The following is a 27,605-nucleotide window of genomic DNA, read 5'->3' on the forward strand; positions in this document are numbered from 1 at the left end:
CCAGGAATCTCTTACCAAATGCCCCAGTGGTTCTGATCCTGTTAGGCTTGGGAAACCTTATAGGAAGTGACAGGGTGACACCAGAGCCCCGAGTCCCAGGGGCTCAAAGCAGGCTCCTCAGGGAGGACTCTGCCCTTGTCCCACCAGGCCAGTTCAAGGCAGAAGCAGCCGTTAAAGGGCCTGTGCCGCCAGCACCCTTTTCCTGGAACCAACTTTTGACACTGACACCAGGTGAGCCATCTTTTCAGGGTGTATGGGGTCCCAAATGCTCGTCTGCAAAGGAATAAAGAATAAAGGGGAAGCCGTGCACAAAGGACCATTTTAGGAAATCTTTTATTGCAAATGTCATTCTGCATATTGATTTTTGAGAGAAAGTATCAGAAATGCTTCTTTCCTGGGAAAAGGAATACAAATGACAGCAAGACACATTTTAGTTGCTACTAAAGAACAGCATTGTTTTCAATCATTTTAAATCACTCATTTAATAAGCAAGGTATAAAACAGATTAAAGGTGTGAGCTTGCAAAAGGGTAATTAAAAAAGTGTTTCCTCCCCAGGAAACAGCGCTGTTTGGTCTGATCAAATGCCGAAGCTGGGATCTGATTCTGGGTGCCATCTCTCGCTACTGGAGTGCTGACCAGCAGGCTGCCCATCGCGAAAAGAGGTTGCAAAGCCAGGTCCCCGGGTGTGCTGGGATTTCTGGCTGGCTCTACTTGGGGCCGGAGAAGGGGGAAAAGGCCTTGTCACAGCCTGCCATGCATGCTTCAATCTCTTCCACGGTGCGGGGCACGCAGGTCAGCAGCTCCATGCCGCTGTCAGTCACCACGACGTCCTCCTCGATGCGGACCTGGGTCAAGCCGACAGACACACATTATCTCAGAGCAGCCTCATGTGCCAGGCTAGAGGGCCGGGCCCATTCCAGGCCCACCCCACCATGGGCTGGGAGCAGCTGACACTCCCTGGGAGAGAGAAGTGGCCGCCAGGCTCCTTCATGGAGCCATCTGCTCACGTCACCTGCTCACCCTGTCCTCGCCAGGTGGATGGGAGCCCCTGGACCAGGAAGGAGTTTTGCAGGATCTCCGTCTGTTCCTACTGAGGGGTGAGGCTCCATCTCGTGACAGACCACACGAAGGGGCAAGCTGAGCCCACCTCAAGGGAAGGCGTCACTAGGGCCCCTGTCTTGGTGGCAGATGTTCTGGGAGCAAGAATGGGGCCCATGGGCACTCACCCCACCGAAACCGCGAAAGCGCTGCAGGACCTCGCGGTTAAAGAAGCAGGCACGGGCCGGGTCCGCCAGGGCCTCGTCCAGGAGGTGGTCGATGAAGTAGATGCCCGGCTCCACGGTGAGCACCATGCCTGGCTGCAGGTACCGTGCAGTGCGCAGACTCCGCAGGCCGGGCTCGTCAATGCGCTCCGTGCCCTGTGGGGAACAGAGATGAGGGGCCCGATGAGCAGCTCCAGGGCTCGCCGTGGCCTCATCAGGAGAGATGGGCACATGAGGGCTGGCACCAATTTCGTGGGCTCTCTTGACCATTGAGGTCCTCAGCCTAGGCTCGCCCCTGCTGTGCCGGGCCGTGGGCACCCTGATAAGTCCTTCCACCCTGCACGTACCCCCGGATCTTGAGTGTCCCTGGCCACACTACCCTAGGGCTCGCTTGAGAAGCCCTGTGGCCGCCCATGTGCACACACCCAGTGTGAGATGCCCAGACAGGCCTGCGGGGCTTGCTGAGGGTTGGGCTGCCCTCAGCCGGGCCCTGCTCCTGGCCAGAGGAGTGGCAGATGCCAAACCGCTGAAGCCAAAAAAGCTCTTAAGGCAGCTATGAAGCCTCTTGGGGCCACAGCTTTCCTTCCAGGCAGCCCAAGTGGAAACTGGCCCCAGAAGTCGTGGTCCCGGCTCCTCCAGGCCGAGGCCTAGGTTTTCCGTGTGACTGTCCGGGGAGGACAGGTGCCGTCATCAGGGTGGGTCTGCCAGCCTTAGTGCGCCAGTGCACATGTGCCGTGTGCGCGTGGCTTGGCGGGTGTGGCTCCCAGAGGAGTGCTCTGGGCCTTACGGCAGGGCCCTGGGAAATAGCCCCCAGCCTTGGAGGACGCCTGAGGGACGGTGGTAGAGCCGCTCCCTGCAGGGACCCTGTCTGCACCCCACACTGCCCCATGCGCACCCAGCCTGGCCTTGTCCACTCACAGGCACAGCTGAGAGGAGCGGGTGCTCGGGGAATTACAGGAGAGCTCCTGCTCGCCCCAGGTCCCTGGGGCACCATCCGGCCGGTGGCCAGGGCCTCTGAGCCAGTGGGCACGAGTACGCTTTCTGGTCAGGGTCTGAGCCTGCCCTGCCGGGCTGCACTCCCTCCCCAGGAAGCCCAGCTGCTGGAGCGGGAGCTGTCATTTCTGACTGTTTGGGGGCCAAGAACATCAGACTCCAATTAGCAGTTCACGTAAGGTAACCAGAAACAGGCTGGCCTGGCCTCCACGCTGGGCATGGCCAGAGAGGCTGTGACTGATTCCACGGGGGGCAGGGAGAGCCACGCTGACCTGGAGAGAGCAGGCTGGGCAGGAGGCGATGAGGAGACACCAGAGCCTGGCTAGTGTGGCCCCAGCCCCACCACACTTGCCTCTTGGCTGCTGACTGGGAGCTGAGGCCAGAGGGCAGAGATGCCCCGTGGCTGAGGAACCGTATGGAGTAACATTCCCTCTGCGCAAGTGAGAGGTGCATGTGGACTCCGCTGAGGCCTGTCTCCTGCCCAGAAGCTGCTGGGGGTCCCAGGGTCTCTGCTCCAGGACCTTCTCGTCCCTGTCATTCAAAGCCTGCGCTAGGCACCCCCACCCCACCGCCGCCCATCCCTCTCCTTCATGCTACTCCTGAAGTGCCCGTCCCTGTCTCTCCACCCCACGGCGGTCGAAGCCAGGGGCCTGGGGGAAGCAAGGGCCTGTCAACGTCAGGTTTCCTTCCTCCCAGTCACCCCTCCATCCCCATGGGCCCACCCCTGACCGCTACACGGTTGGGGGGCAGGTTCGTTTCGCCAGGGAAACGAACTTTCCTCCCCTCTGAAATCTTGAGGTCCACGACTGAAATTGGGGGTGGGTAAAGATTAGAAGGGATCCCCGGCGGGCACAGGGGCAAGGCCTGCCTCAGCCCAGCGATGCAGTAGCCCCTTCAGGGTGCTGGCTCTAGGGGCCTGCCCGGGAGACCTACTGAGAACAGGGTGCGGGCGCGGTCATAAGAGAAGCGGAGGGGCTGGGCATGTGGGGAGGGCACAAGCCCCTGTGGTCCAGGAAGTGCAGCCTTCAGGGGTGGGGAGGGGTCCTGCCCTCACCATGCCCATGCCCGCCTCTGGGCACAGGGCTTGACAAGGCCATAACTTTTACTGGGCTCCAAGCAGAGGAGCCCCAGATGTGTCTGCAGGCCTGAAATAAAACAAATGACTTTTATAGGAAAAGCCATATTTTTTCCACAATGTTTATCTGTCAGAAGAATAGACTCTGAGCACAAAGAGGTGCTTACTGGAAAAGATGAAAACAGTTTGCTGCCAATTTTTGCTGGTGGAAAAAAAGCGCTTTGGCGACTAATGAATAACGAACCTCAGCTAACAATGTCTGGCAGGCCCAGTTCTTGGCTCCCTGCGCACAATGGGATGAACAGACATTAGGAAATTAAAACTGATTTTGTTTCTCCAAATTTAACTGTTTACACTTGAGGAAAAAAATAATTGAATAATAATGCTTCTCTTAAGCAATTCCCCCCACCACCCCCACCCTGCCAAAAAATCATTCTTAGTGCTTTCAAAACACCCTGCAGCCAAGAGGCCAGCCTTGTCTTGGCTAACCGGCTGGGGGGCCCCAGGGCGTGCACGATTGCACAATCAGCCCCCTGCATTGGGCAGCCGGCCAAGGGCAGGGACGGGCGCGCCCCGCACGCCCAGCTGAGAGGCCGTAGCCACCTGCCCGGTTGGGCCTCCCCAAGCCTCACGTACCCGCTGAGTGGTCCTCTGAGGGCTGGGGCAGCCTTGTCTGGAGATGGCCCCCAGCCTCCCTTATCTGCCAAGGGTCCCCCGAATGCCTGGGGATGAGGAGGCTGCAGGGTCACAGGTGTGTGGTCCAGGGGCCTGGGAGGCAGAGGGCGAACCAGCAGCAGAGCAGGGCTGCTCTGGGCTTGTGAGGGGCCAGGGCCAGTCACCAGTGGGTGGAGCCTCATCAACTCCCCAAGTCTAAATGAAGCCAGAGGCGGCTGGACGTGAGGGGTGCCACGCAGTTCCATCACAAAGACCTGTCCTTGGCACCACTGTCCTGTGGGGCCCCATGCACCGTATCCTGACTGTGTGCCACCTTCTGGGCAGCTGACACCAGGGCCCAGAGTGCAGACAGCACCGCTTTTATGTCCAGGTCTGTGGAACGCTCATGGATGCATCCCTGCCTTGGCCAGGGCCCCGATCCCCTCCTCATGCCCTCCGTGTACCACATGGAGCCAGGGGGTCCATCCCTGCTATCCCAATACACCCCTGCTGCCTCCTAGAGTCCCACCCTGCCCCGGGGGCCAGGCTCAGCGGCAGCTGATGGGCAAGCCACTCTGCCTGCCATGTCCACACTGACTGACCTCCGGGTAGCCTCCCACGTCGTGCACATCAATGCCCAGGAAGTGGCCGAGCCCGTGAGGCATAAACACGGCCCCCAGGTGGGCCTGGACCATGGCGTCCACGCTGCCGCTCAGGATGCCCATGTGGGCCAGCTCCTCCAGGTGGATGCGGTCTGCCAGGCGGTGCATGTCGGGCCACCAGACACCTGCGGGCCAGAGGGAGCTGTCGTGAGCCACAGAGGTCAGCAGCCAACACCACAGGGCCGGGGGCCAGGAGACACGAAGCCCTCACACTGGCTGTGGTGGGAGGGCCTGAGGCGGGGGGTAAGGGACAAGGACTAGGGTGGCCCCCTGTGCTGAGCTTTCCCAGCTAAAGCTCTGGACTGCAGGACCCTTCTTGTGCCTCCATTCTCCCCCTAGGGCAGGTTCCTGTCACCTGTGGCCAGGGGCCCAGCCTGGGTCTACTTTGTAGCCCGTGGCGTGTCCACCCCGAACAGCCTGTGCTTCCGGGCCCAGGGGAACCCAGCCAAATCCCTGGGCACCAGGAGGAGAAATGCGCATGTCTCCCCAATAGCAGACACTGGGAGACTCCGTGGGCCCTGGCCCTGAGCCTCAGGCCCAAACCCTGGCTCAGAGCTCTGATGGTGTTTTGCTGCTGTGGCATAGTGGGGAAGCCCGCGGCTGAAAAGAGGGGTCTCTGCACATCCCAGAATGGGGAAGAGTCACCCCCGGAGTTGCTGCAGGGAGCAAAGGTTTCTGGGGAGAAGGTGTGGCTGGCACGGCCCCACGAGCTGGCTGGCAGGGGTCTGGGGCCCCGCCTGCCAACAGCAGCGGCACCATCTCCAGGGGAGCCCAGATGTCCAAGCCCCAGCTTCGAATCCAACTCATCTCTGCCGCATGTTAGTGGGGCGAAGGTCACCATGGAGAGAACTTCCTAAGCACAGAGCTTTGGGGGCCACACAGGCTCTGTGGGGCTCTGGAGCATGGCCCCTAGGAAGGATGCCCTTGGAGAGCCCCCCACGTAGAGTCTCAGCAGCCCAAGGGTGTGCCCGTCCCACCCCCGGACTCTGTGGAATCCCAGCATCAGCCTCTCCTCATGGCAGCTTCCACTGCTGGACTTGGCCTGAGCACCAGACAAGGACCCGAGGCAGGTGAGGCCTCCTGCCCTGACCCCATGGGGGCTGGGTTTGGGCAGGCCATGTTCTGGCAGAGGCTGGGGCCCCAGGACACTCTGGCCAGGTGCGTGGCAGGGGGCCCTGATCAATGCGCAGCTCACTGGCTGGAGAGGGCACCCGGCAATTCCCTGCGGCACCTCCTGGTGAGGTCCAGCCCCACCAGGCGGAGTGACCTTGGCTCCTAAGGGCCTCCCTGCCAGACCCTGCCTTGGCGCAGAGCCAGAGCCTGCCCTGCATGGCCCATCACTGCCGATCGCTGCTGTGGGAGGGGCCCAGGAGACCCTGAGCTGACGAGGGCTGGGCTGTGAGACACAGGATTCTGAACCTCTGTGGCTGGCGGAGGGCAGACGATGGGTTCAGCTGGCGAACAGGGATGAAAGTCCACACTGGGACACAGGCCATCACCCCCGACACTCACTGGGCACAAGTCCCTCATGTTGGGACCCCTTTAGTGCCAGAGTTGGCCACCCTGGTGCTGGGTATCAGGCGGGCTGGGGGCACACGGCTTTGGGCAGGCAGTAGGGTGTTCCCTGCCATTCACAGCGCAGCGCCTCTGCCATGGCTGTGGCCTAAGGGTGGCAGGGGTGGAGACGCTCAGACCTGCCCCCACCCTCCACACAGAGCAGGGATCCTCCTCAGAGCCCAGCTCCCTGCCCCAGCCTCCAAGGGCCTGAGGTGGGGGCGGCCATCCTGGGGTCTGGGGTCTGGCATGGGGGAGAGCCCAGGCAGGCCTGGGGCAACTCTGGCTGCCACTGCCCTGTGTCTGGGCAGCCCTGGGCGCACACACACCCCTGGCTGGCCCGGCCTGCACCCCTGGCTTTTCTGAAGGGCACAGCATCCCGGAGAAGGAGACCTGAGTAACTGGAGCCCACTTGGCTGCTCCCCCACCTCCGTGAGCCTCTGTCACCTGGGGGCTAGGGACAGCACCCCGGACACCATTCCTCCATCGTGCATGACCAGCCAGCCCCGGTTCCACACTTGATGTTCATTTGTTCCTAGGGTATGCGCCAAGCCTGCCCAGCCTCTGCTGCTGCTCTTCTGAGACCCCAGCCCGAACAATCCCGGCCCACCTTGCCCTTCCTCCCTGCTGCTGCATCCTCCAGAGACCAGGCCACCTTAAGGCACACAGGCCTTTTTACCTCAGGCCCTTTGCTGTGGCCTGTGCCAGGCCTTGGCCTGTGATGCCTCATCTGAGGGGTCTCTGCATAAAAGCTGTCCCCTCTCAGCGGAGACCTTCCTGCCTTGCTGTCCCAGGTCTGGTGATTTCTCCTTGCACCGTCCATCCAGCCTGCAGCGGTCCCCTGGACGGATCTGCTCGTTTGCTTCTCATGTCTCACTCCGAGGGTGGGGGTCTCCCGAGTACACCGCTGGGCCTGGCATAAAGTGAGTGCCCCTCAGGTCCCCCAACAGCCTGCAAAGCTGGCACGTGGTGCTGGGAGGCCTCCTGTGCGTGGCTCGTGCCCCAAGCCCAGCTCAACTGCTTCCTCTTGGACGGGCCCTTCTCTGGTCACCAAAGGGGAGCCCCGGGAAGTGCAGCCAGCCTTCCAACCAGGCTAACTTCAGTAGTGGGCTGTGTTCTTGGCCCAGCCTCCGCAGAGGGCGGGAATCAGGTATAAATCATGCTCCGCGGTGGCCCTTCCCGGGGGCAGGCCCGGCGCCGCCCGGACGTGCCGGCCCGGGGGTCCCCTCGGCGCCGCTGGTCTTCCTCGCCTGTGCACCCTCGGGGAAGGCCTTGCACACAACTCTCTTGGCCGGGAGCGGGGAGTTTCTGCCTGTGTGTGGTTAGGGTTGTGACAGTGATTCAACCTCCAGCAACTTGGCCCCAGCGTCTGGCCCGGATGGTGGTTACAACACCCATGGCCTGGGCGGGGGCCCCTGGAGTGTGTGAGGGTCACTGTCCTTGCACTAGGCTGGCGGGGTAGGCACCAACTTGAGGGCTTCCTTGCCGGCCCGGGCCCTCTCAGGCTCCTCCCACCCTGGCAGCCTGGAGATACCGTCAAACTCTCTAGTCCAGGCTGGAAGGCACCCCCAGCCCCTAGCCAACCTATAGCCAGATGCCACACTGGGAATCACACAGCAGAAGCTGGGCAGCAGCTGCCCTGCATGCCCCAACCCCCAGCAAGCGCCAAACCTCATTCTGGCTTTCCAGAGCACCCCTGCACCTGCCCCACCCCTCCTGGAGTCTGCCCAGCTCCCTCCGCCGCTGCACAACCCTCGGATGCCTGGGCCATCTCTTTAGAATGAATGGGGCAAACAGTCCCATTTGAAGCCCAGGTTCTCAGCCTGGCCTGGTCTCCAGCCTCTCCCTCACCCACTCCTGGGAGGGGCGGCCGGACCAAGGCCATGGGTCCCAAGAACTGGCCCTCCCCACCTGCTGTTTCCTTAGCTGGGGCCACCTCCTCCGAGCCCCTTTTCCCAGATGTGCTCCTATTCCTCCTGTGGGCCTCTGTGTTGAGGCTCCTCCTCCAGGAAGCCCTATGTGATTGCCCCTTCCTGCGCTTTGAGAGTTCATGGCACACACAGCACAGCTGGGCCTGGTTATGACCTCTGGGCCTTGCAAGGGCGGTGCCCGTACCCTGCTGTCTGCCTGGCACGCAGCAGGTGCTTGGTAAACTCCTGGAACGAGGGGAGCCCCAGCCTCCCTCACGGCTCTCTTGCAGCCAGTGTTGTGCCCCATCTCCTGCTCCTCTGTGTACTCAGACCCTAGAACGGGCAGGGCAGCCTCTAGGTTAGCGTCCCATCATGGCCCAGTGAAATGGCAGGGCTCAGAGGAACAAGCCCCGCTGCTCCCGCTGCCCAGCCCCCAGGTGTGGCCAGAGTGGCCCCTGGGTGGTCTGAGTCCACTTGGTCTCCTCAGGCAGCACCCGCTCCTGCTGGGCCTAGGGCCCAGGCCAGCTCCTTGGAGCCTCAAAGCACCCATCACAGCCCCCAGGCCTCCTACCCGGAGTGTGACAGCCCCAGGGGCTCCAGGCCTGACCCAGCTACAAAGGCAGCGTCCTCAGAGCTGCTTCCAGACAAAGAGCGCGCTTCATCTGTGGAACACGGCCCTCGGGATGGATGGGAGTGAGCCAGGCTCTGGGGGTGCAGGACAGCAGGCTCTGGCCGGGGTCCCAGGGCAGGCCCTGAGGGCTGGCTGAGCTGGCATGGGGCTGAGGACTTCCAGCTCACCCCACCCTGCATGGGATGTGGGTAGAACCCAGTCTGCTGCCAGAACCTCCGGGGACCCGCTCACCCCTGTGCGAGAGCGGGTGCTGTGTTGGCCCAGGCTGCTCCTTGAGTCTCCTGCCCCACACCCTGGCAGAGTGCCCCAAGGAGTAAGAAGAGGCCAGGGAACTGGCTCACCGTTGTGGCCGGCAGGAGGGGTGGACATGGTGCCCACACTGAAGACAGCCCTCCCCGTCCTGGCGCCTGCCACAGAGGGTATCTGTGGCTGGGGTGACACGTGGCTGCCATGCCTGTCTGCCTGAGCCCTGCACTCCATGCCGTCTCGGAGGATGAGGCCTGACCGGAAGTCTAGCGGCTGGGCCCCTGTCCCTGGCGCTGGCTGGGAGGGAAGCAAAGTTGGCAGAGGTGCCCCTGACCACGGGGCCACAGGAGACATATGCCAGGTGGGCCGGGGCTGGTGCTGCTGGGTCCCTGCCAGCCACCTGGTCACCCCATGCCTCAGTGCCCCCTCTCGCCCTGTCAGGCCTGTTTTGGAGGTGGGGGCACTTCCTGCCACTTCTTTCCCCTCCTCTGACCTCACATCAGCAGCACCCCGTCAGTCACAAGTGGCCAGGACCCTGAGGGCAGGGACAGAGCCAGGAGTGGGGGACGAAACACAATCGTGGGCCACCATTGCTGTTCCAGGTTGATAAGAGCTGGGCCCCCAGTGACAGGGGCACAGGAGGCTCCTGGGTGAGCACGGGAAAGAGGAGAGGAAGGCGGGGAAGCCAAGGAGGGCAGGTGGGCGAGGAGGAGAGGGAGCTGGGTGGGGGCTGGGAGGCGAGGCTGCAGGAGGCTTACAGGCAGAGGGTGTGGGGCCCTCAGTGCTGGGGTCCTCTGGCGCTCCAGGGTGGCTGCAGGGACTGAGCCCATGGGATGGGGACAGCTGTGCTGCTTCTAGGTACAGCCTTCCTGCTGTGGCTGTGCCAATGCAGACCCTGGCTCAGGGCCACCCTGCCGGGCTCATCCATCCGTCCTAGCAGTGCTTCCCCCTGTTCCCCTCACCATGCATGCAGGGGTCTGCATGGGGAGAGCAGCCTGCCCCAAGACAGGAGGTGTGCTGAGCTTGGATCCCATCCAGCTTCCCGTGCATGGCACTCCCCGAGGTCCTGCAGCTGCCGGGCCTGGCCTGCCACTCGCCTATGGACTCTCAGCAGCAGGGTAGTGTTCCGGTCTGGGCGAGCGCAGCCTCCTTCCTCACTGACTGTGAGTGACAGTGAGGAATGCTCCCCTCCGGCCCTAGGATCGGGGGCCAAGGCCTGCATTCCTCAACTCCCCAGCGTCCTGATCATTCTTTCCTGCCTCTCCTCTGGGCTTAGCTATGGGGTTTCCTGCTTTATTTACTCTCCCTGGAAGGTCACAGGATGCAGTCGGGCAGTCTCGGTGGGGTGTTTGTCTTGGCCCAGGAATTGAACCCACAAACCCAGGGCATTTCCGCCGGGATGGGGCAGGGGGCTGACCTGGTCACGGCCTCCTTGATGCTACGGGAGGTGACCTGCCCCATCCGGAAGGCAGCTCTGTGGGCTCAGGGCCTGCCCCACGGGCCATCACTGTGTGTGATCCAGATGGAGTCCGACTCTGCTCTTGGGGGACGTCAGTGTCACACAGCTCAGTGCGGGTGGTAGGTGTGGGGGGGCCTGCTGGGGATCTGCTCCATTCCCTTACACAGGGATCCTCCAGACCCTAGGCTGGGTCTGGGCAGTGAAGCCCAGTGGTGGGCGGGAGTGGAGCTGGGCGAGGACCTGCCTCCCATGGTCTGAGACGAGCCTAGCGGGGCTTGGCCTGGTGGCCCAGACACCCCTGCCAGGCCTGAGGCCTGTGCCTGCCCCAAGAGTCAGCATGAATCAGGCAGCACCACAGGACGGGAGACCCAGCTCAGGCCTTTCTCAGTGCCACGTGGGGCTTGGGGACTTGCCCACGCACCTGGCCACTTTCTGGACAGACTTGGGGCTGCTGAGTTGGGCCACTGAGCTGGCCAGTATGCCAGCTGTGGCGATGTCATCCAGGTCCTGCCCAGGCCGCAGCAGGCATTCCTGCAGGTGAGGCCAGCCAGGGCGGGGCCATCCCTGGTCTCAGCTCAGGACCGAGGGGGAAGACAATGGCTTTCCCACCAAACGCCCCCCAGGCCTCGGCCCCCCGTGCTGTGTCAATCCGCCGTCCTGCTCCCTGTGGCCTGGTGCTGCCTCTGGCTCCCTGATGGGCCCGGCACTGCCCGCTGACCATGCTGAGCTCGTCAGCCTGATGCTTGGGTGTCCAGGGTTGCTGGGCTCGGTGGGCCCCTGCCCCTCACAGCTCTGCTTCACCGCTGGGAGCCTCAGCCCCTTGCAGCCTGGGGCTCTGACTTCCTGGACATCTGGATTTTGCAACTGCCCGTGGATGTCTGACACTACTACTTGATGTGATGGTGACACAGTTTGCCATGACACAGCCCACCTTGGCACGGCTACAGAGTGGGAGACCAGCCCTGTACGTGGAGGGTGTCTGAGAGACTCCGGTCCACCTGAGAGGCTGTGACTGGCGGAGGGCCCTCTGCGGAGGGTAGAGGAGTGTGCTCACAGGTACCACGTGAATACACTGCAGGCCAAGCTCACCTGCCAAATCCTCCTGCTGGGTCTGAAACACTGATCATTCATTCAAGTGACTACTGGTATTCAAAACTGAGCAAGAAATTCTCATCCCCAGAGTGAAGGAAGGAGGAGTGGCGCCCCTCGGGCAACTGCTTCGTGGAGTCTGGATTTGACAGCTAACGGGGGATGCTTCCTATGGCCGAAGAGTCAGAAAGAAGAAGAAGGGATACAGCGAGCACTCTGCCCCGTCCCTTCCTGCACCTCCTTTGTGGTTCTCACAGGCGCACGGGAATTCACGCTGTCACTCCCTCTTCCTTTTACCCACAAGGGCCCGCTGGCCACGCCGTCTGGCGCTCTTCTGTCCTCACCACCCATCTGCCTGGAGACACCTGTATATTCATATTCAGGGGTGGCAGCTCCTTTTTTTTGGTTTTTTGAGACAGGGTCTCACTCCATCACCCAAGCTGGAGTGCAGTGGTGCGATCTTGGCTCACTGCCACCTCCGCCTCCCAGGTTCAAGCGATTCGATTCTCGTGCCTCAGCCTCCTGAGTAGCTGGGATTACAGGCGTGAGCCATCACGCCCAGCTCATTGGTGTAATTTGAGTAGAGACAGGGTTTCTCCATGTTGCCCATGCTGGTCTTCAACTCCTGACCTCAAGTGATCCGCCCGCCTCCCAAGTGCTGGGATTACAAGTGTGAGCCACTCAGCCCGGCCTGCTGCTTTTGAAGCAAAGCAATTCTGCACGAAATGCTGTTTTCCTTGGTAGCCGCTAAACCAGGTGAGTCCGATCAGCGCTGTCGCCCCATCACAAGCTTATTGACTTTTGGATTTTCTGTCTTGTCTTCCTTCTGGGATATATCTGGGGTCCACCTGCTTGCACTCATGCGTTTGTCATGCTCTGTTCCTGCTGGATGCGTGAGGGTGTGGGGCTGGGGCCTGGCACTGCCCCCCCGCGTCTCTCCGTGGCTCCTCAGCCTCTGGCAGGGGCTCTCTAGGCTGGACTGGACACCATCTGGAAAGGCTTGCCTACAGTCTGCCTCCTCTGAAAGCAACGGTGGCTGGGGGCCCCTCTGAAGCAGCACTTGGGCCAGCGATCGAGGCTGCAACTCATCCCAGCAATGGGCTGTGGAGCCACAGGAACTGTTTAGTCGATTGCCAAGCCATTGAGTTCTGAGGCCACATTCTGGAGGCTCCAGATCTTTCTTTCCTCCTTTTTCCTTGAACACTGAGGGCACACTGGGCAGCTGCCAGCTCTCTGTGGGTCCTTAACAGAGGGCACTCCATGTCTAACCAGATGCCACAGCCCAGAGTTGGCCAGGCCCACCGGACTCTGCTTTAGGAGAGCAGGGGTCTATCCTTGGTCTGTTTGGGGCTTAAGTAAGGTACCTGGCCAGCAGGCAGCAGAGCTGGGGCTGGGCTCGGGGCACTCTGGGTCTGGGGCCTGCATCCTGGACTCTGAAGCTTTGCTCTACTGGGCTGTCCCCTCTGCCCGCGTTGAGCCCACGTGGCTCCTGAAGGACACCTGAGCTCCCCTACACAGGGGCCTGCCTCTCTGGAGGTCTGTATAGCTGTGGGTGGGAGGCAGTGGATGAGGGTGCGGGCAAGCTGGGGGGCTGGACTACGACCTGGGCTTGGCCAACATGAGGTGATCTCTGACCATGACCCAGATGGAGGCGACTCCAGGCTGCAGAAGGTGGCCGCAGCCTGTGTGCTGAGGCGGGCCCTGGCCAGACCATCCAGCTGTGAGTGCAGGGCCATTGTCCTAGGCTGCTGCGGCCCTGGCCCCAGCTCTGTCCTGATTTTCCACCTCTGTGAATGTGTGGCAGCACCAAATGACCAAACTGGCTGCGGACTGTTCTGTAGATCATAACCAAAGACGCAGAGCCTGAGTGCCTTGGGGGGGCCAGCTGTGCCTGGGCCGGTGTGGGCGGGGAAAGACCCTCTGCACTGCAGGCTGGAGCCTGGCAGCTGCCAAACAGATCTCAGTCAGAGTCGTGGGAGCCATGTGTCTGCAGAGGGCCAGGCCTAGGGGGTGGCCAGCACATGGTGAGCCCATAGGAACCTGCCCAGGTTCTGGGGAACCCAAGGACTACAGCAGCGGGGCTGTGTTGAAGCCCTGGAAGACTTGAAGCAAGAACATGACAAGACCACATCCCTCAATTCTCTCCTCCCGGCAAAGGTGACAAGCCAGGACCTCCCATCACTGCTGGGAAACGGTTTCTATTGTTGCAGAGCAGAGAGCTGGGGTTTGATCCTGTGGATGCTGGACTCCACCCCTGCCAGGGCTATGGAGGACCCAGGAGTCACTCAGAAGGAGCCTGGCTGAGCGGGATGGTGACAGCGGGAGGTGCCCAGGGGGAACTCGTGAAAGCTGGCTTTGTTGGGAGGATGCTGGCTTCCCTCTAGGGCACCTCCTCTGCCCCCCCTGCCAGACATCAATGGCATCAATGGCATGCAGTGGGAGGTCAAGGGGTAGCAGTGGGGCCTGTGCAGGCTGCCCAGGGTTGGGAGGGGTGGGGACATGACAGGTTGGCCTACGCTGGCCGATAGGAGAGAGAAACACCGGGCCCACGCTGGCCTCAACATGGCCATCACGGTAGTGACTGTGACCCCTGCAGGGCAGTGCCACAGGCCAGGCGGCCTTGCAGGTGCTTTACACAGTTTAACTCAGTCTCTGTGAGTCGCTGCCTCCCCATTTACAGACGTGGACACAGCCACCCAGAGGAGGGCTTTCCACCCAAGGCCACAGAGCACCGGCAGGACCTGAACCTGCTCTGACCCCATGCCAGCGTCTAAAGTGGGCTGAGCCCTCCCTGGAGAAGACACCGCTTAAGGACAAAGCAGGAGATAGGCTGGTGTGCTGGCGGCCAGTGGAGATGTGCAGGTGGAGGCCACCAGATGGGGGGGCCTTGGCCTGAGTCCCCAGTTCCCGGTTCTGTCTGTCCCTGCCTGGTGGTCAGCCCTGTTTCCTAGGAGAGACCACTGGAAACTCAGGGACTAAGCATCCGGAGTGTGGAGAGATTCAAGTCACGCCACGCGGGCCCAGTTCCTGCAGGCACCTGCCACACAGCAGCGCCCCCAACACCACGCTAGGTGTGCCTCCCCCCACCGCCTCGCTGCTCACCTGGCTTCATGGCACCCATGACGGCGCGGCAGCTCCGCAGTACCGCCTCGTAGACAGCCTTCTGGTCTGCAGTGAACTTGCCGTTGGCGGGAAAGGAGCAGGTGATGTCGGAAGCGAAGCAGTAATACTCACCGCCCATGTCGAACAGGCTGCGGAGATAGGAGGGCAGGGCAGGTGAGTACTGGGGCACCACCACCCCTCTTACCCTTGCCGCTTCCCGCCTCCCCTGGATTCACGGGCAGCTGTCCCGGGTCCTGGACGCAGCAGAGGCTACTCCCCCTCACAATGAGACTGGTGTGGGGAACTGCCACCTGGTGTCTCCCATGGGTGCGTGGGCAGCAAAGAAACGCGAAGCCATCCTGGAAGACCTGTGTCTTCCAGGGAAAAAGGGGTTCAGGGCTCAGCCTGGGCAGGGAAGGCTGAGGGGAGCGGGGCTGTCCTATGCAGATGACCCCTGCCCCCGTGGCCTGGCCTCTGAGAGCTCAGCCGTGGAGACTTGCTTGGAGAACTAAGGAGGCAGAGATGCCCCAGGACCCCACCCGCTGCCTGGCCTCCACCTGACACCCCAACAGGCCCTCCCAGGGTCTCCCTGCACCCAGCAAAGAGCACAGGCTGAGGCCGGGCTTGTGGGAAGAAGAGGAGGAGGGGGCTGGGCAGGGGCCCTGGGTGGGATGCACGGCCTAGAACTCGGGGCCTGAATTGCACCACATGCTTCTTCCGGGACCCAGAGCATTGGACGGAAACTCAGTCGGCGGCTGGGGCCTCTAGCTCTGCTGCAGCTCTGGGGCCCCCTAGCTGGAGGGATGTGCCCGATACTACCCCTCTGCCCAAGGGGGTGGGATGGAGGAAGTGACAGCCTCATGTCCAGCAAGGCTTTCCCAGGGCCTGCTGGCCACATGCCCCTGGAAGCCAGGTGGGCCCCTCATCCTGTCCACCTGCACCCTGGCACCCTCCGGCGGCCGCAGAGACCAGCAGGATGCAGGCGGGGGCATGAGAATGGGGCAGAGGTGCCGGCTGTCCAGGATGGGAGGGGCCTGGGGGCCAGCAGAGAGGCAGGATGGCATGGGACAGATGGCGTGGCATAGATGACAGGAGGCCTGCTGAGGCAGGAGGATAGTGGCTGGGGCTGCCCTCTGGACGCCCCGTGAGAGGGACCCTTGGCACAGCAGGGCCCGGGAGGAGTAGGGCCTGTCCTTGCTGTGCAGAGGACCTCGGGGCCCTCTCTGGGCAACGGCAGAGCAGCAGCCTCCCACTCATCCTGTGGTGTGTAAGGGACAGGATGTGGGAAAGGCTGCCAGATCCAAACCTGCCTCCCAGGACTTCCCGGAAGCAGCCCACGTGGACAAGGCTGGGTCTGGCTGAGGGGCGGAGGGGCACAGGTGGTGCCCCTTTCCATCCCGTCCCACCTAGGCACCTCAGGAGGCTGCAGGCAGCAGACACAGAGCAGAACCCTCGGGCCCACCAGCCCCTTCACAGGTCATGGCCAAGTCATGATGCTGATGGTGACGGCCCTGGCTGGGGGAAGCTGGTCCAGCCCTAGGACCAGAGCCCACCACAGCTGCAGCGTCCAGAACCAGGGCCAGGAGGGCCAAGCGCAGCCGCCCCTCTTTAGCTCCACCCTGGGCTTCCCATGGGGTCCATCTGTAGCCACGTGAGTCCTGACAAGTCTGAGGCCAGGGACACAGCCGTGGCTTCCATCATGAGGGCCTTTCACCCAAATCCCAGCTCTCACGGTAAACACAGCCGCTCCACAAACATTCTAGAAGCTGCCTATGTGCCTGCCTGTGGGGGGTCCTGTCCCACGGGAGGGAGCCGGGGGTGGAGGAGCCTGGCCCCATGTGGAGCAAGGAGCAGGGCCACATGGCCGGACAGGCAGCATCGGCCACCCCACGGAGGCAGATTTCTAAAGGAAAAACTCGAATGCACGGCCAGGGCGCTTTGCTGAAATCCAAAGTCCCCAGCCGGGCACTTTTTAATCTCCTGTCTTTTCTGATTGCAAAACATCATAAGCAGTGTCAACAGGGCAGAAAGGTCCAGATAACACCTCAGGTGACTCTCAGGGCTGGGGAGGAGCCCCGCCTGCACAACAGGGAGCGTCAGGGTGGGTCAAAGTCACAGGATCTCTGGATGCAGTGGGCTGCTTGGGCCAACAATTCCCTGGAAGTTTACTCCTGCACAGGGCCTAGGCTTCCCCATGGCTGGCCGGGAGGGCAGGGCTCATGGAAGCTCTAAACTGAAGGGAAACTGAGGCTCGGATCACGGGTCCAGGAAAGCCCTGAGTCAGGAGGGTAAACAACTCGGAGCCCAGCAATAGGTTCTTTGATCCCAGCTGCAACGCTCAGCCTTCAGGGCCTCAGTTTTTCCATCTGTAAAATGGGACCCTCCCACTGCTGTAGCTCTGTGTCCTCTTGGGGCCAGCAGTGGGGAGCGGAGCCGTATGGACCATAGCCCAGTTTTGCCTGGGGACAGCTAAGCGTTTTCATTTAGGTTCCCCAGAGTCGACCAAGGAAAATAGTTTGTCGTTTGTTGGTTTTACAACATGCAAGAATAGCCTGGGCAGCGAGGACAGGGCCAGGAGTATGGGGGACACGGATTCCTAGGAGGGGCCACATCAGAAGGTGACCTGCAGCAGCAGCCGGGGGAGAAAGTCCTACCGGACTGTGCTGATACAACAGGAAAAGCAGAAACTGAAGCATTGTTTAAAAAAAAAAAACACAAACAAAACAAAACAAAACAAAAAACAGGAAGCCCACAAGAATACCCCAAACGATGGAATCATCTAGGAGTGTAAAAACAAGACTGTTCTCCAGTGCAGACCAGACTCGGATCCCAGTTCCCCAAACTCTCGCCAGCAAAGCAGAAAGAACATGGGATGGTGGGTGCCTGGATATCGTCCGCCAGCCTGACTTTATCTTCCAGCCTGTAGAAGACTGTAACTGTATTTTTTGTTTGAAAACGATCCGCTTTCTGGAGAGGGAAGTATACACCCAACCAGCCAGTTCCATCCCGCCCAGCGAGGCTCCGGTACGGAGCTGAAGTCTATTTTCGTGCTCCTCTCAGTTCCCTATCTTTTTCTGCCTTAAAAAAAAAAAAAAAAAAAAAAAAAAAATCCCCCTAGAGTTTCTACACACATAAGTTATTCAGATGCAAGCTTTTCTGGAATCCAGGGACGAGAGCCATGGCTTTGATAAATCATCTCCCTCCCGCTCCTCTGTGTCCACTTCATCCATCCTCTGAATGCAAACCGACAATGGAGGATTCGGTCATGCGTTGGCTCAATCGAGAACAGGAACGCAGGATCCCTCCTTCCTGGCCGTCTGGGGACCCTACTATCTTTGGCCAAGTGAGTCTGTGATAATACAAGACATCTGGGAGACAGGACGCATCTCCAAGCAACGTGCTGGCGTTTCACTCCCCACATGTGTTCTAAGGGCTCTGTTTCTGGCTCCTTCTCGGTAGCTCTGGGCCCGGGCTACCTGCCACCATTGGCCCACCCAGACCCTCCCTGGGCCCCACTGCAGGGACCCGCCAGCCCACAGGCAGAAGCCTCCAAGATGGGCCGGCCAGTGACAGAAGAGGCTTGGGAACAGTTTTCTGGGGGAAATGCTGTAATGTTTATATGAGAGTCACTTTGGACTTGGTTTGCAGTTTCATTTGAATCTCCTGAGTAGTGGCGCAGCTCTTAGCTGTTCAATCCAACATTTTACACGCGCTCATATTCGGGCCTGCAGGAGCATTTCAGACTCTGACGTGCAGCTGCCCTGGTCGGTGTCCCAGGCCAGGCTGGGGGATTTCTGAGCAGCAGGAAGCCCTTGCTTCTCCTCAGTGTGAGACAGAAAGGAAGGTGTACGGGTCACTTTTCCCTTCGTCTGCTGCAGTGGGCGGCCCCTGCAGACACAGCGGCGAGCTGTGGTCTCCAGGGTGCATGGGCTGGCTGCCTGCTCCTAGCCAGGCCTTCCGTGGAGTGCCAAGCTCCAAGCATGGCCAGCAGGGGCAAAGGCCACCACTCGGAGTCCTTGAGGCTCCTCGTGCCATGGCCTAACCCACCAAGGGGACCTCTCTGCAGTGCCTTCCTGGGCGTCTCTGCTCCCTTCCCGTGTGATGGCCACTCCTCCAGGGCCTGGGCATACAGGAAAGCTGCCCGTGCCACCAGCCCACGACAGCAGCAGCTTCTGGTACCCAGAGCCAGCAATCCCTGGTGCACGCGGTGGGTGACGGGAGCAGCTGCATGCTGTGGGCCTCCTGGGTGTCCGGAGGGAACTGGCATTGCCATTTTACACATGACATGGACAGAGGCACGGCACCAGCAAGGGTCCAGGGTCCCAGAAGAGCACTGTGGGGTGTCTTGTCAAGAGGTGGGTGAGACACAAGGACAGCTGCCAGGAAAGCACAGTGGGGTGAGGCCCGGGCGTCAGGGCAGTGGCCTTGGCAGGCGGGAGGGAGAGTCACACGCACAGCACATGCTGCATTTTGCTTTTTTTGGTGACCGGTGTCTCATGATGTCTGGGAGCACCCGGGCCGTCTGGACAAGTGCTGTTCAAGCTGTGGGTCATGACATCAGCTGAGGGTGCAGCCACAAAGCACAAACAAGAGACAAACTGAAAACACGTGGGCAGGTGTCAGCTCATAACCAGGCCTGTCCACGTGTGTGAGGACAGGTGAGAATGGAGAGCATGCTGCTAACTGGGATGGGATGGAACAGCCACGCCTGTGGGTCTGGACCCTCCGGAAGGCATTCTGTGGCCCCCAAGAGCATGTCTTTAAGACTGCAGAGTGCTCAGGGCAGGGCTGGCTGGTGACAACAAGCCTGCCTCGGAGGGAATAGGAAGGCGGTGGGGGAGGGCTGGGATGGGCCGGGCAGCAGAGAGCAGGCCTGGGGGCAACACTGTACTCTGGAGCTCACCAAGGTACCGGGCCCCAGGTGGAGCAGGGCGAGGGGGTCCCCAGGAGCTTGCCACCTGTGGGGGCCACAGCGCGATGGTGGCAGACAGACACAGGCTGAGTAGACAGCAGGAGTGAGTAGGATCGCCACATCCCAGGCTACAGGGCCCATGTGAGGCCAAGGTGGCTGCTGAGGTCCTGGGTGAGCGGGCACCCCACAGCCTGCAGAGGTGAGGGCTCGCCATTATCTAGACGGGGAAGGAGGGGAAGAGGGCACTGGTGGCTGCTGAGTGTGAGGGCTGGCACAGGTGTCTCCGCCTAGCCAGGCTGGCCACCCACCCCCCATGCCCAGGAGCAACACAGATGACCACATCCAGCAGGGGTGAGGCCTGGCCTACCATCCTGAGACAATGCTGCCCTCTTCTGGCCAGTGCTGGAAGGACCGGCTCACTGCCCACCCGCTGCATCCTGAGTGGGGCAACCAAGGCCTGGGGCATTCTGGGACACGTGCTCTAGAAACTCTGCGAGGGGCCACGGTAGGTTAAGGCCCACCCCCCAACCCACACCACCTGAGAAGTGAGGGAGGCAGGAGGAGTGTCCCAGCTGCTTTCCCAACCAGAGCCCTCCACCTCTGCCCTGTGGGGTGAGCCTGCCTCGGACCTGGGGCGGCCTCAGGCCCGGAGTGCTGCGAGGGGTGGGCCCTCTCTGGACGCACTGCTTCCCGGAATCACGGACCATGCGCCCCCTGCCCCAGCTGCAAAGCGTGCTGGCCTGCAGTGGCTCTGGTGCCCACAGCCCAGGCTGTTTGTGGAAGGAAGGGGCAGCACACAGGGGCTCAGAAGATGACCAGGAGGAGCGGGGGGATGAGTCCTGGTCACCTCTGTGTTCACACAAACCTGCTAGGGGCTGGACTGAGTAGGGAGGGGCCTTCTGGGGCCTCCCACTTAGGAAAGGCCTCAGTGACCTCAGGCGCCTCGCTCCGTGTGACCGTGCTGAAAGTTAATTAGCAGGCGTGCTGCGCTTTTGTAACCCTGTTCTTGAAAATCTGCCTGGGTGATGGCCGGGCGCGGTGGCTCACGCCTGTAATCCCAGCACTTTGGGAGGCCGAGACGGGCAGATCACAAGGTCAGGAGATCGAGACCATCCTGGCTAACACGGCGAAACCCCGTCTCTACTAAAAACACAAAAAATTAGCCGGGCGAGGTGGCGGCGCCTGTGGTCCCAGCTACTCGGGAGGCTGAGGCAGGAGAATGGCGGGAACCCGGGAGGCGGAGCTTGCAGTGAGCTGAGATCTGGCCACTGCACTCCAGCCTGGGCGACAGAGCGAGACTCCGTCTCAAAAAAAAAAAAAAAAAAAAAGAAAAAAGAAAATCTGCCTGGGTGCTTAAAGGAAAACAAAAAGCAGCGAATGGCCCCTCTGATACAGTGACTTGGAGATGGGGTTCATGGTGAACCCCACGGTCGCAGCAGGAAAAGGCTCTGAGAACAACAGCAAAACCCCCAGAGGCTTGGTGGCTACAGGCCCCACATAGGGCCGCTTGGCTCTGGACCAGGCCGAGAGGATGTGCAGCCACCACAAAGTCCCACCCCTCATCCCTGCCTGCATGCGAGCGGGTGGGGCGGATCCCGCCCAGAGAAGTGTGAAGGGGCCGGGGGGTGGCTGGCTGGGGGTAAGGGACGGCCCTCAGGATGTCTGTCTCAGTCCTTGGCTGACAAGCCTGACCTGAAGGAGAAACCAGGGTGTCTGGATCACAGGCCCTCTCGGGCCATGACTGTGGCCAACAGTGGACTCAGCCTAGCTCCAGGGAAGCTGCTAGAAGGGTAAAGGATGGAGGAGTGGGAGGGGGGCCTAGCCAACCCCAAATCCCACTTGGCACACACAACATGGAGGACACTTTTGGGCTGAAGACACAGAACAGGACAGCCACGGGACAGGAGCTGTCTGAGAATAAGCCAGGCCTGGTCCAAGCTCTGCCTGTGGCTCGCACCTCCAGCCTGTGCTGCAGAACCAGCTGCTGGAAGTGGGCATCAGGGCCTGGCCTGCCCAGCTCAGTGAGGACACCGGGGCTGCCGCTCTCACCCGAAGAGGGCCCACGCTGTGCTAGGTGGCCACTGCGAGACAGGGAGGCAGGGGCTTGCCCCGTGATCACTGCCACGCAGCACGGCCTCGGTCAGCTCCGTGTGTGTGTATCCATGTGCGTGAGTGCTGGGGGAGTGCTCGTATCTGGGACTGTGGAGAGAGGATTGGAAAAGGCTGGTCTCCCCTTAGTACCCCCAACCCTTCTCCAGTACAGCTGTATAATCTGGCTGCCCTGGACCGGCTCTGATTCCCTGCAAAATCCCATTCCTAGAAGCTAAAATCTCTCTGGGGTATCTTCACCCAGTCAAAGGACTAAAACCCACAGCAGGCCATTGCAGCAGGTGCGCTGCTCTGGGAGGTGCTCGGCTTCAGGGGGAATTCTATGCTGGGCTCATGCTTTAGTTTCATACCTTAGGATGAAGTATCGTGGCTTTTATGTTGGGATAACACAGTGATTTATTATTTACCGAACGCAGTAGGCGCTTGGCAGATCAATTTCAATACAACAATGGATTATAAATGCCGCCAGCAATCTGGCAGTAGCAGTAATCAACAAAACATGTTGTTCTAAATGCTGCATAATAAATTGACTACAATAAACTCATAATTATTCTACTGGCTACATTTCAAAGTCGGCACTAGAAAAATCAAATCACCAATTTGGACTTGGCATTAACATCCTCGGATCACTCCTGCCTTTACAGCTGCAGCCGGGAGATGCAGGTGCCATGTGCTGTCCCAGAGGGCCGAGGCCACAGCGTCTGGGATTAGCCTCTCACAGGGTGAGGACCCTCTCTGGGGCAGATAAAGAGGGTCATAAAGGAGCAGCCACTTCCTCTGGGGTGTGCTGAGCCCACAGAGGAGAAAAGCTCATGGCCACGTGGCTCTGGCACAGGGCTCTCCAGCCACCCAGAAGTGCCTCCTGGACTGTGAACCCACTGGTGTGGCTGGGTGCCTGCCTCTGCCCTGAGACTGGGTTCCCATGTCCTGTCCTCCTGGCCCAGCCAGAATGGGCTACAGGGTTAAACAGCGTCAGAAAAGGTTTCAGGGCTGGGCACCGTGGCTCACATCTGTAATCCCTACACTTTTGGGAGGCCGAGGCAAGAGGATCACTTAAGCCCAGGAATTCCAGACCAGCCTGAGCAACATGGTGAGACCCTGTCTTTTTAATATTAAAAATAAAAAAATTCACTGGGCATGGTGGCTTGCACCTGTAGTCTCAGCTACTTGGGAGGCTGAGGTGGGAGGATCACTTGAGCTCAGGAGTTCGAGGCTGCAATGAGCTATGACTGTGCCACCGCACTCTAGCCTGGGAGACAGAGCAACACTGTGCCTTAAAAAGAAAAGTTTCAGGAGGAGGGCAGGTGGTCTCTGGAGCCACTGGTGGATCCACGGTATGGGGGCAGGGCTGCCACCCTCTCCTGCTCTAGTCCCCTGCTGAGCCAAGTCTGAGTTTCCCAATTCCTTCCCTAAGTGCCTCTGGCCTCAACTGGGCCTGGTGCCCTCCTTGTGTCCGAGTTCCTTGGCCCACACATGGGATGAGGTGCCTGCATTGCAGGATCAGGGTGAGGAGCGGGTGAAAAAATCCACAGAGACACACAGGGAGCGCCCGGTCACCTTGGGGCCCCAGGCTACGTGTAGGAGGAGAGCTGAGCTCTGCTTTGACCCTCCCAGCCCCGAGCATGGTGGATGCCCAGCCCCACCGTTTGTGGGGCTCACTGTGGTGCCAGACTGAATCAGGATCCATGGAGCCAGTGCTGTCAGGCAGGCCAGGGAGTCCACTGAGACCCAGCGCGCAGTGGGCAGCAGTTCCACCGGCCTGCCTCCGTTTGCCCCCTCAACCTGCCGTGTTCCTAACACAGCCCTACTGCTGCGGCATGTGCTGGCCCCACCCAAGGGCGAGCTGGGCTCCTGTCAGCGTGGCCCGAGCTGGAACAGCTCATCAGCTACGGACCTGGGTGAGCAGGGAGCCCGGGCAGTCTCAGTGGACCATATGCCCAAGGGCAGGGAGGACCCTGAGACTCAGTGTGTTCCCGCAAATACTCGGCCCTGACAGCTCAACGCTCGGTGGCTCTCTGGGCAGCTGGTTGTCTGTCCGTAGGTCTGGGCATGTATGTTCCTGTCCTTCAGTGGGCATGTCTGGGGATTCTTGGGGATGGGCTCCCACCACTACCTGCCGTAGGGCGAGGCGGGATCCAGGCCCGTGAGCAGCTATCGCAGGAACTCCTGCTGAAGGAGCTGGCACATTGGGATGGCTCCTTGATGGGGAGGCGGAAGCAGCCCAGCCAGGCACGACACAGGCCTGAGAGGACACGCCACGCTGCTGGGGGGCAGAGGGCTCTGTGGGAAGCTTGTTCAGGTGCATCCGCCATAGAAGGAAGGGCACCAAAGAACCGGGAGGGACAAGGCACCTCCTCTGCTGGTCAGTGACTACGGTGAAATGTGGGGAGGCCAAGACAGGGCTTGCGTGGGACCAGGACCAGGGCCAAGACAGAGCCACGGTCCCAGCATTGGGGCAGCTCTCAGGAGCTCTGCATTGCCTAGGCTGGCCCTGGTTGACATCTGGACGTGCAGGGGACAGGCAAAGAACATGGAGGGACTGAGCAGGGGCCAGGCTACAGGTACTCACATACCCCTTCCCCGCCCTGGGGCAGCCCAGCTGCTCTGTCCTGAACACTGAGGGGCTGTGGGTAGGACTGCAAGTCCTCCAGTGAGACAAGAGCCTACCCGAGGGGCGGAGGCCACAGGGCCTGCCCACATCTCTGTCATGGCTTCTGTGAAGAGCTGTGAGCACAGCAAATCGTGCTCAGGAAAGCCCTGCACACAGCCGCAGGTCAGTACCGCCGACTTTGCTGAATGCAGGGCCGCATAGGCAATGGGTTCCCGCGGCAGGAGGATGGCAGGTTTCAGAGCGTGGGAGGCTCCCTGGGGTCCTCCCAGCTCCAGACCAAGACATAAAGATGTGAGCATGATGCCCCCTAAATGGAGAGGACAGCCTGGGCAGAGGCTGGGGATGGTTCAGGCACCCTCAGAGAGCCCACAATCCCAGGGCCCACAGGAAACCATCGGTGGGGGACCCCCTCTCCTGCGCCCTCTCTCTCAGTGCTCCTTGGGGTGGTGCAGGCTTTTGGCCCTGGAGAAGGCACCACGCAGCCCGATGGCCTTGGCAGAGAAATCTGGGCCAAGAAGCCCAGGGACTTGCTGTGGTTAACCCTCTCAGGACAGGGGCCCAGGGGCTTCTGGTCCATCTTGAAGCTGAGTCCAACCTTGGCCTGGCTGTTCACACACAGAGCCAGGGCCAGTGGCCCTACTTACCACATGTCCCCATTCTGGATCGTTCGGTCATTGGGGGCCCCAGCATGTCCGTAGTGAAGCACGGCTGAGTTCTCACCACTGCAAAGAGCCAGGGGAGGGTGATCAAAGCCCATCCTTACGCAGCAGGCTCTGGAAGAGGGGATGGATGCCCAATCCCCTGCCCATGGGCAGCACTGTCCCTACCTCCAGCAGGGGCCCAGGCGTGGTTGGACCAGGTCCACAGCCAGAGGGGAGGCTGGGGGACATGGTGGCCCTGTCACCCCACAGCCACATGGCTGGCAACCAGCCTCAGTCTGTGGCAGAGCCTTCCGGCTGAAAGCGTGGTTAGGCAGCTGCCCTCTGGGCTGGGATGTGGGCACCACGTGGAGCACACGTAAAGCTTAGCAATGGGCTGGGTGTGGTGGCTCACACCTGTCATCCCGGGACTTTGGGAGGTCAAGATGGGTGGATCATTTGAGCCCACGAGTTCGAGACCAGCCTGGGCAACATGGCGAAACCCCACCTCTACAGAAAATGCAAAAAAATTAGCCGGGTGTGGTGGCTCACACCTGTAATCCCAGCTACTCAGGAGGCTGAGCTAGGAGGATCACCTGAGCCTGGGAAGTGGAGGCTGCAGTGAGCTATGATCATGCCACCGCACTCCAGCCTGGGCAAAAGAGGGAGACCCTGTCTTTAAATTTAAAAAAGAGCAAAAAGGGAGAAACAGCAGTTCCTGGGCCTGAAGAAGGGCCCTACGGACGCCCTCCTTTCCTGGTAGCCAAAGGAGAGAGGGCCTGTGGAAAGGGCCCCGGCTGTCCTGGAGCCGCCCTGGCATCCTGACCGGGCTGCAGAGACAGGAAACCAAGAGGCTCCTCGCTCCTCTGCCCGAGGTGGCTTCCCTAATGAGCGATGCCTTTAAGAAAAAAAGGACTTAAGTCTGTCCAAAGTGGGGGAAAAAAATCCCACCTGGGTGTAATATTTATGGCCCTGCTCAGAAGCCTCGGGAATCATAAAAGTAGAAATAATGATTTTCTCTCCATCCACCAGAGGAGAACATTTCCAAGGACTGAGATGTTCACATGTATTATTCATGTGCCAGGGACGTGCACACTGGCAGAGCTGCCCGGCTCCATCCTGGCAGAGCAGGGGCCAGACTCGAGGGGCAGAGCCCGGGCAGAGAGCAGCGAGATTGGCTGGGAGAGCCCAGGAGACGAGGGGGCCACGCCCACAGCCAGGATGTATGTGGGGGCAGACACACCCAAAGGGACACACGCTGCTGTGCATGGCCCGGACAGCGTGGCAGTGATCCCGTATCATGGTCATTTCGACCATGTGTGTGCCTCCAAGCACACCCAGCCATGTGTTGATGGCACACACCCAAGCACACACACCCACACAGAGCCCTGCCCCTCGCCACCATGTGCCATGAGCAGGCACACCAACAGTGACATGCACACCCACATATAGCAGCACTGGGCCCCATGCAGCCACACCCACACACGGACACACTGCCACCGCTTTCTGCACTGACCCTTCCACACGCCACCCCTGCTGCACACAGAAGCTGCCCAGCCTGGGCTCACAGCCCGGTCCCCACACGCTCTGTGTGTGCCTGTGTCGAGGAGTGGCCTTCCTGTGCTTAGCTGCTGTGCTGACCAGCTGGGGACAGGAGGGAGGGGATGCCAAGCAGCCTCTCTGCAATGGGCAAGCCATGCTCCCTCCTTCACCCAGTGCCAGGTCCTGCAGGCAGAGGTCACCTCAGCTCCTGGAGTCTTGGGAGCGAGGAGCGACTTCCAAGCTTGGGCCAGGCACTGGTGTGGGCGTGTGAGTGAGCAAGTGTGGCTGAGCTGGGGGGATGGTGGAGCCCCCCACTAACTGCCCTACCTCCTCCCACTGGTCACCCCCAGGGGAGCCAGGGTGCCCCACTTACCTGCCGCAGATGCAGGTGTAGGAGCTGTGGCGCATGCCGCCCCGGGAGTAGCAGTAGTGCTCGAAGAGGCTGCAGGGGGAGAGATGCGTTAGGGTGGGGGCATCAGAGCAGGTACACCCCACTCCACAAGCCCCATGAACCCCAAGGGAAGGCCCTTGGCCCATGTGCTCCCCTGCTGTGGCCCCAAAATGGTCCAAACTCTCAGTGTGAGTCTGTGAGGCTTACAGCCTGGGGGTCAGTCACAGGCTGCAGAATCTCAGAGGCCAGTGTGGAGAGACAGGGAAGCTGGGGGCCCAGCAGAGCGCGGCCATCTGCCAGAGGAGCTCGCCAGCCTCCCCTGCCATGGCGAGTGGCTTCCCAGGCACATCAGGACAGATGGGACTTCCGGAGCCTGGGCCCTGGGGGAAGCCAGGCTGGGCCAGAGGCCACACATTTCTGCAGAGTTGGAGGAAGTGATTCACTATGACTCTGTGCCCAGTGGCCACCACCCACCCTGCCAGGAGGGGCTGGATGCACGGCCTGTGCTCACCCGGGGAGAGGGCACAGGAGCTGTGGGCAGAAGGGGTGAGGGACAGGCCTCCTGCAGGTGGGGCAGAGCAGGGTGGTCCTCAGCGATGTGGGAGAGGCAAGGCCTGGGGCACACATCCTGCTTCTCCCTCCTTGGAACAAGCCACATCCTCGCTGGGCCCCCTCCACAAGCTCCCACCCTGAGCAGGTGGGGCCACAGCCAAGCCTGGAGAGAAAGACAAGCCCCAGCCCCCAGGCTGAGCCCAGAGCCAGCA

At 60.8% G+C, this 27,605-nt stretch overlaps 1 protein-coding gene across 2 annotated transcripts in view; it reads right to left on the reverse strand.

The window, feature by feature from the left end:
• Positions 1–314: 314 nt before the first annotated feature.
• LOC105495583 (peptidase D) overlaps positions 315–27,605 on the reverse strand; it is a 137,450-nt gene continuing 110,159 nt past the window's right edge. For both annotated transcript variants that reach the window (XM_011765312.2, XM_011765311.3), the window contains exons 10-15: positions 26,824–26,892; positions 24,915–24,992; positions 14,639–14,787; positions 4,588–4,772; positions 1,228–1,419; positions 315–846 (exon numbers count right to left, since the gene is read on the reverse strand). In XM_011765312.2, the coding sequence (XP_011763614.2) occupies positions 709–846; positions 1,228–1,419; positions 4,588–4,772; positions 14,639–14,787; positions 24,915–24,992; positions 26,824–26,892 (811 nt within the window). In that variant the 3' untranslated portion in view covers positions 315–708. The remainder of the gene's footprint in view (positions 847–1,227; positions 1,420–4,587; positions 4,773–14,638; positions 14,788–24,914; positions 24,993–26,823; positions 26,893–27,605) is intronic.

This window comes from Macaca nemestrina, chromosome 20, assembly GCF_043159975.1.
Source record: "Macaca nemestrina isolate mMacNem1 chromosome 20, mMacNem.hap1, whole genome shotgun sequence".
In the NCBI taxonomy this organism is placed as follows: Eukaryota; Metazoa; Chordata; class Mammalia; order Primates; family Cercopithecidae; genus Macaca; species Macaca nemestrina.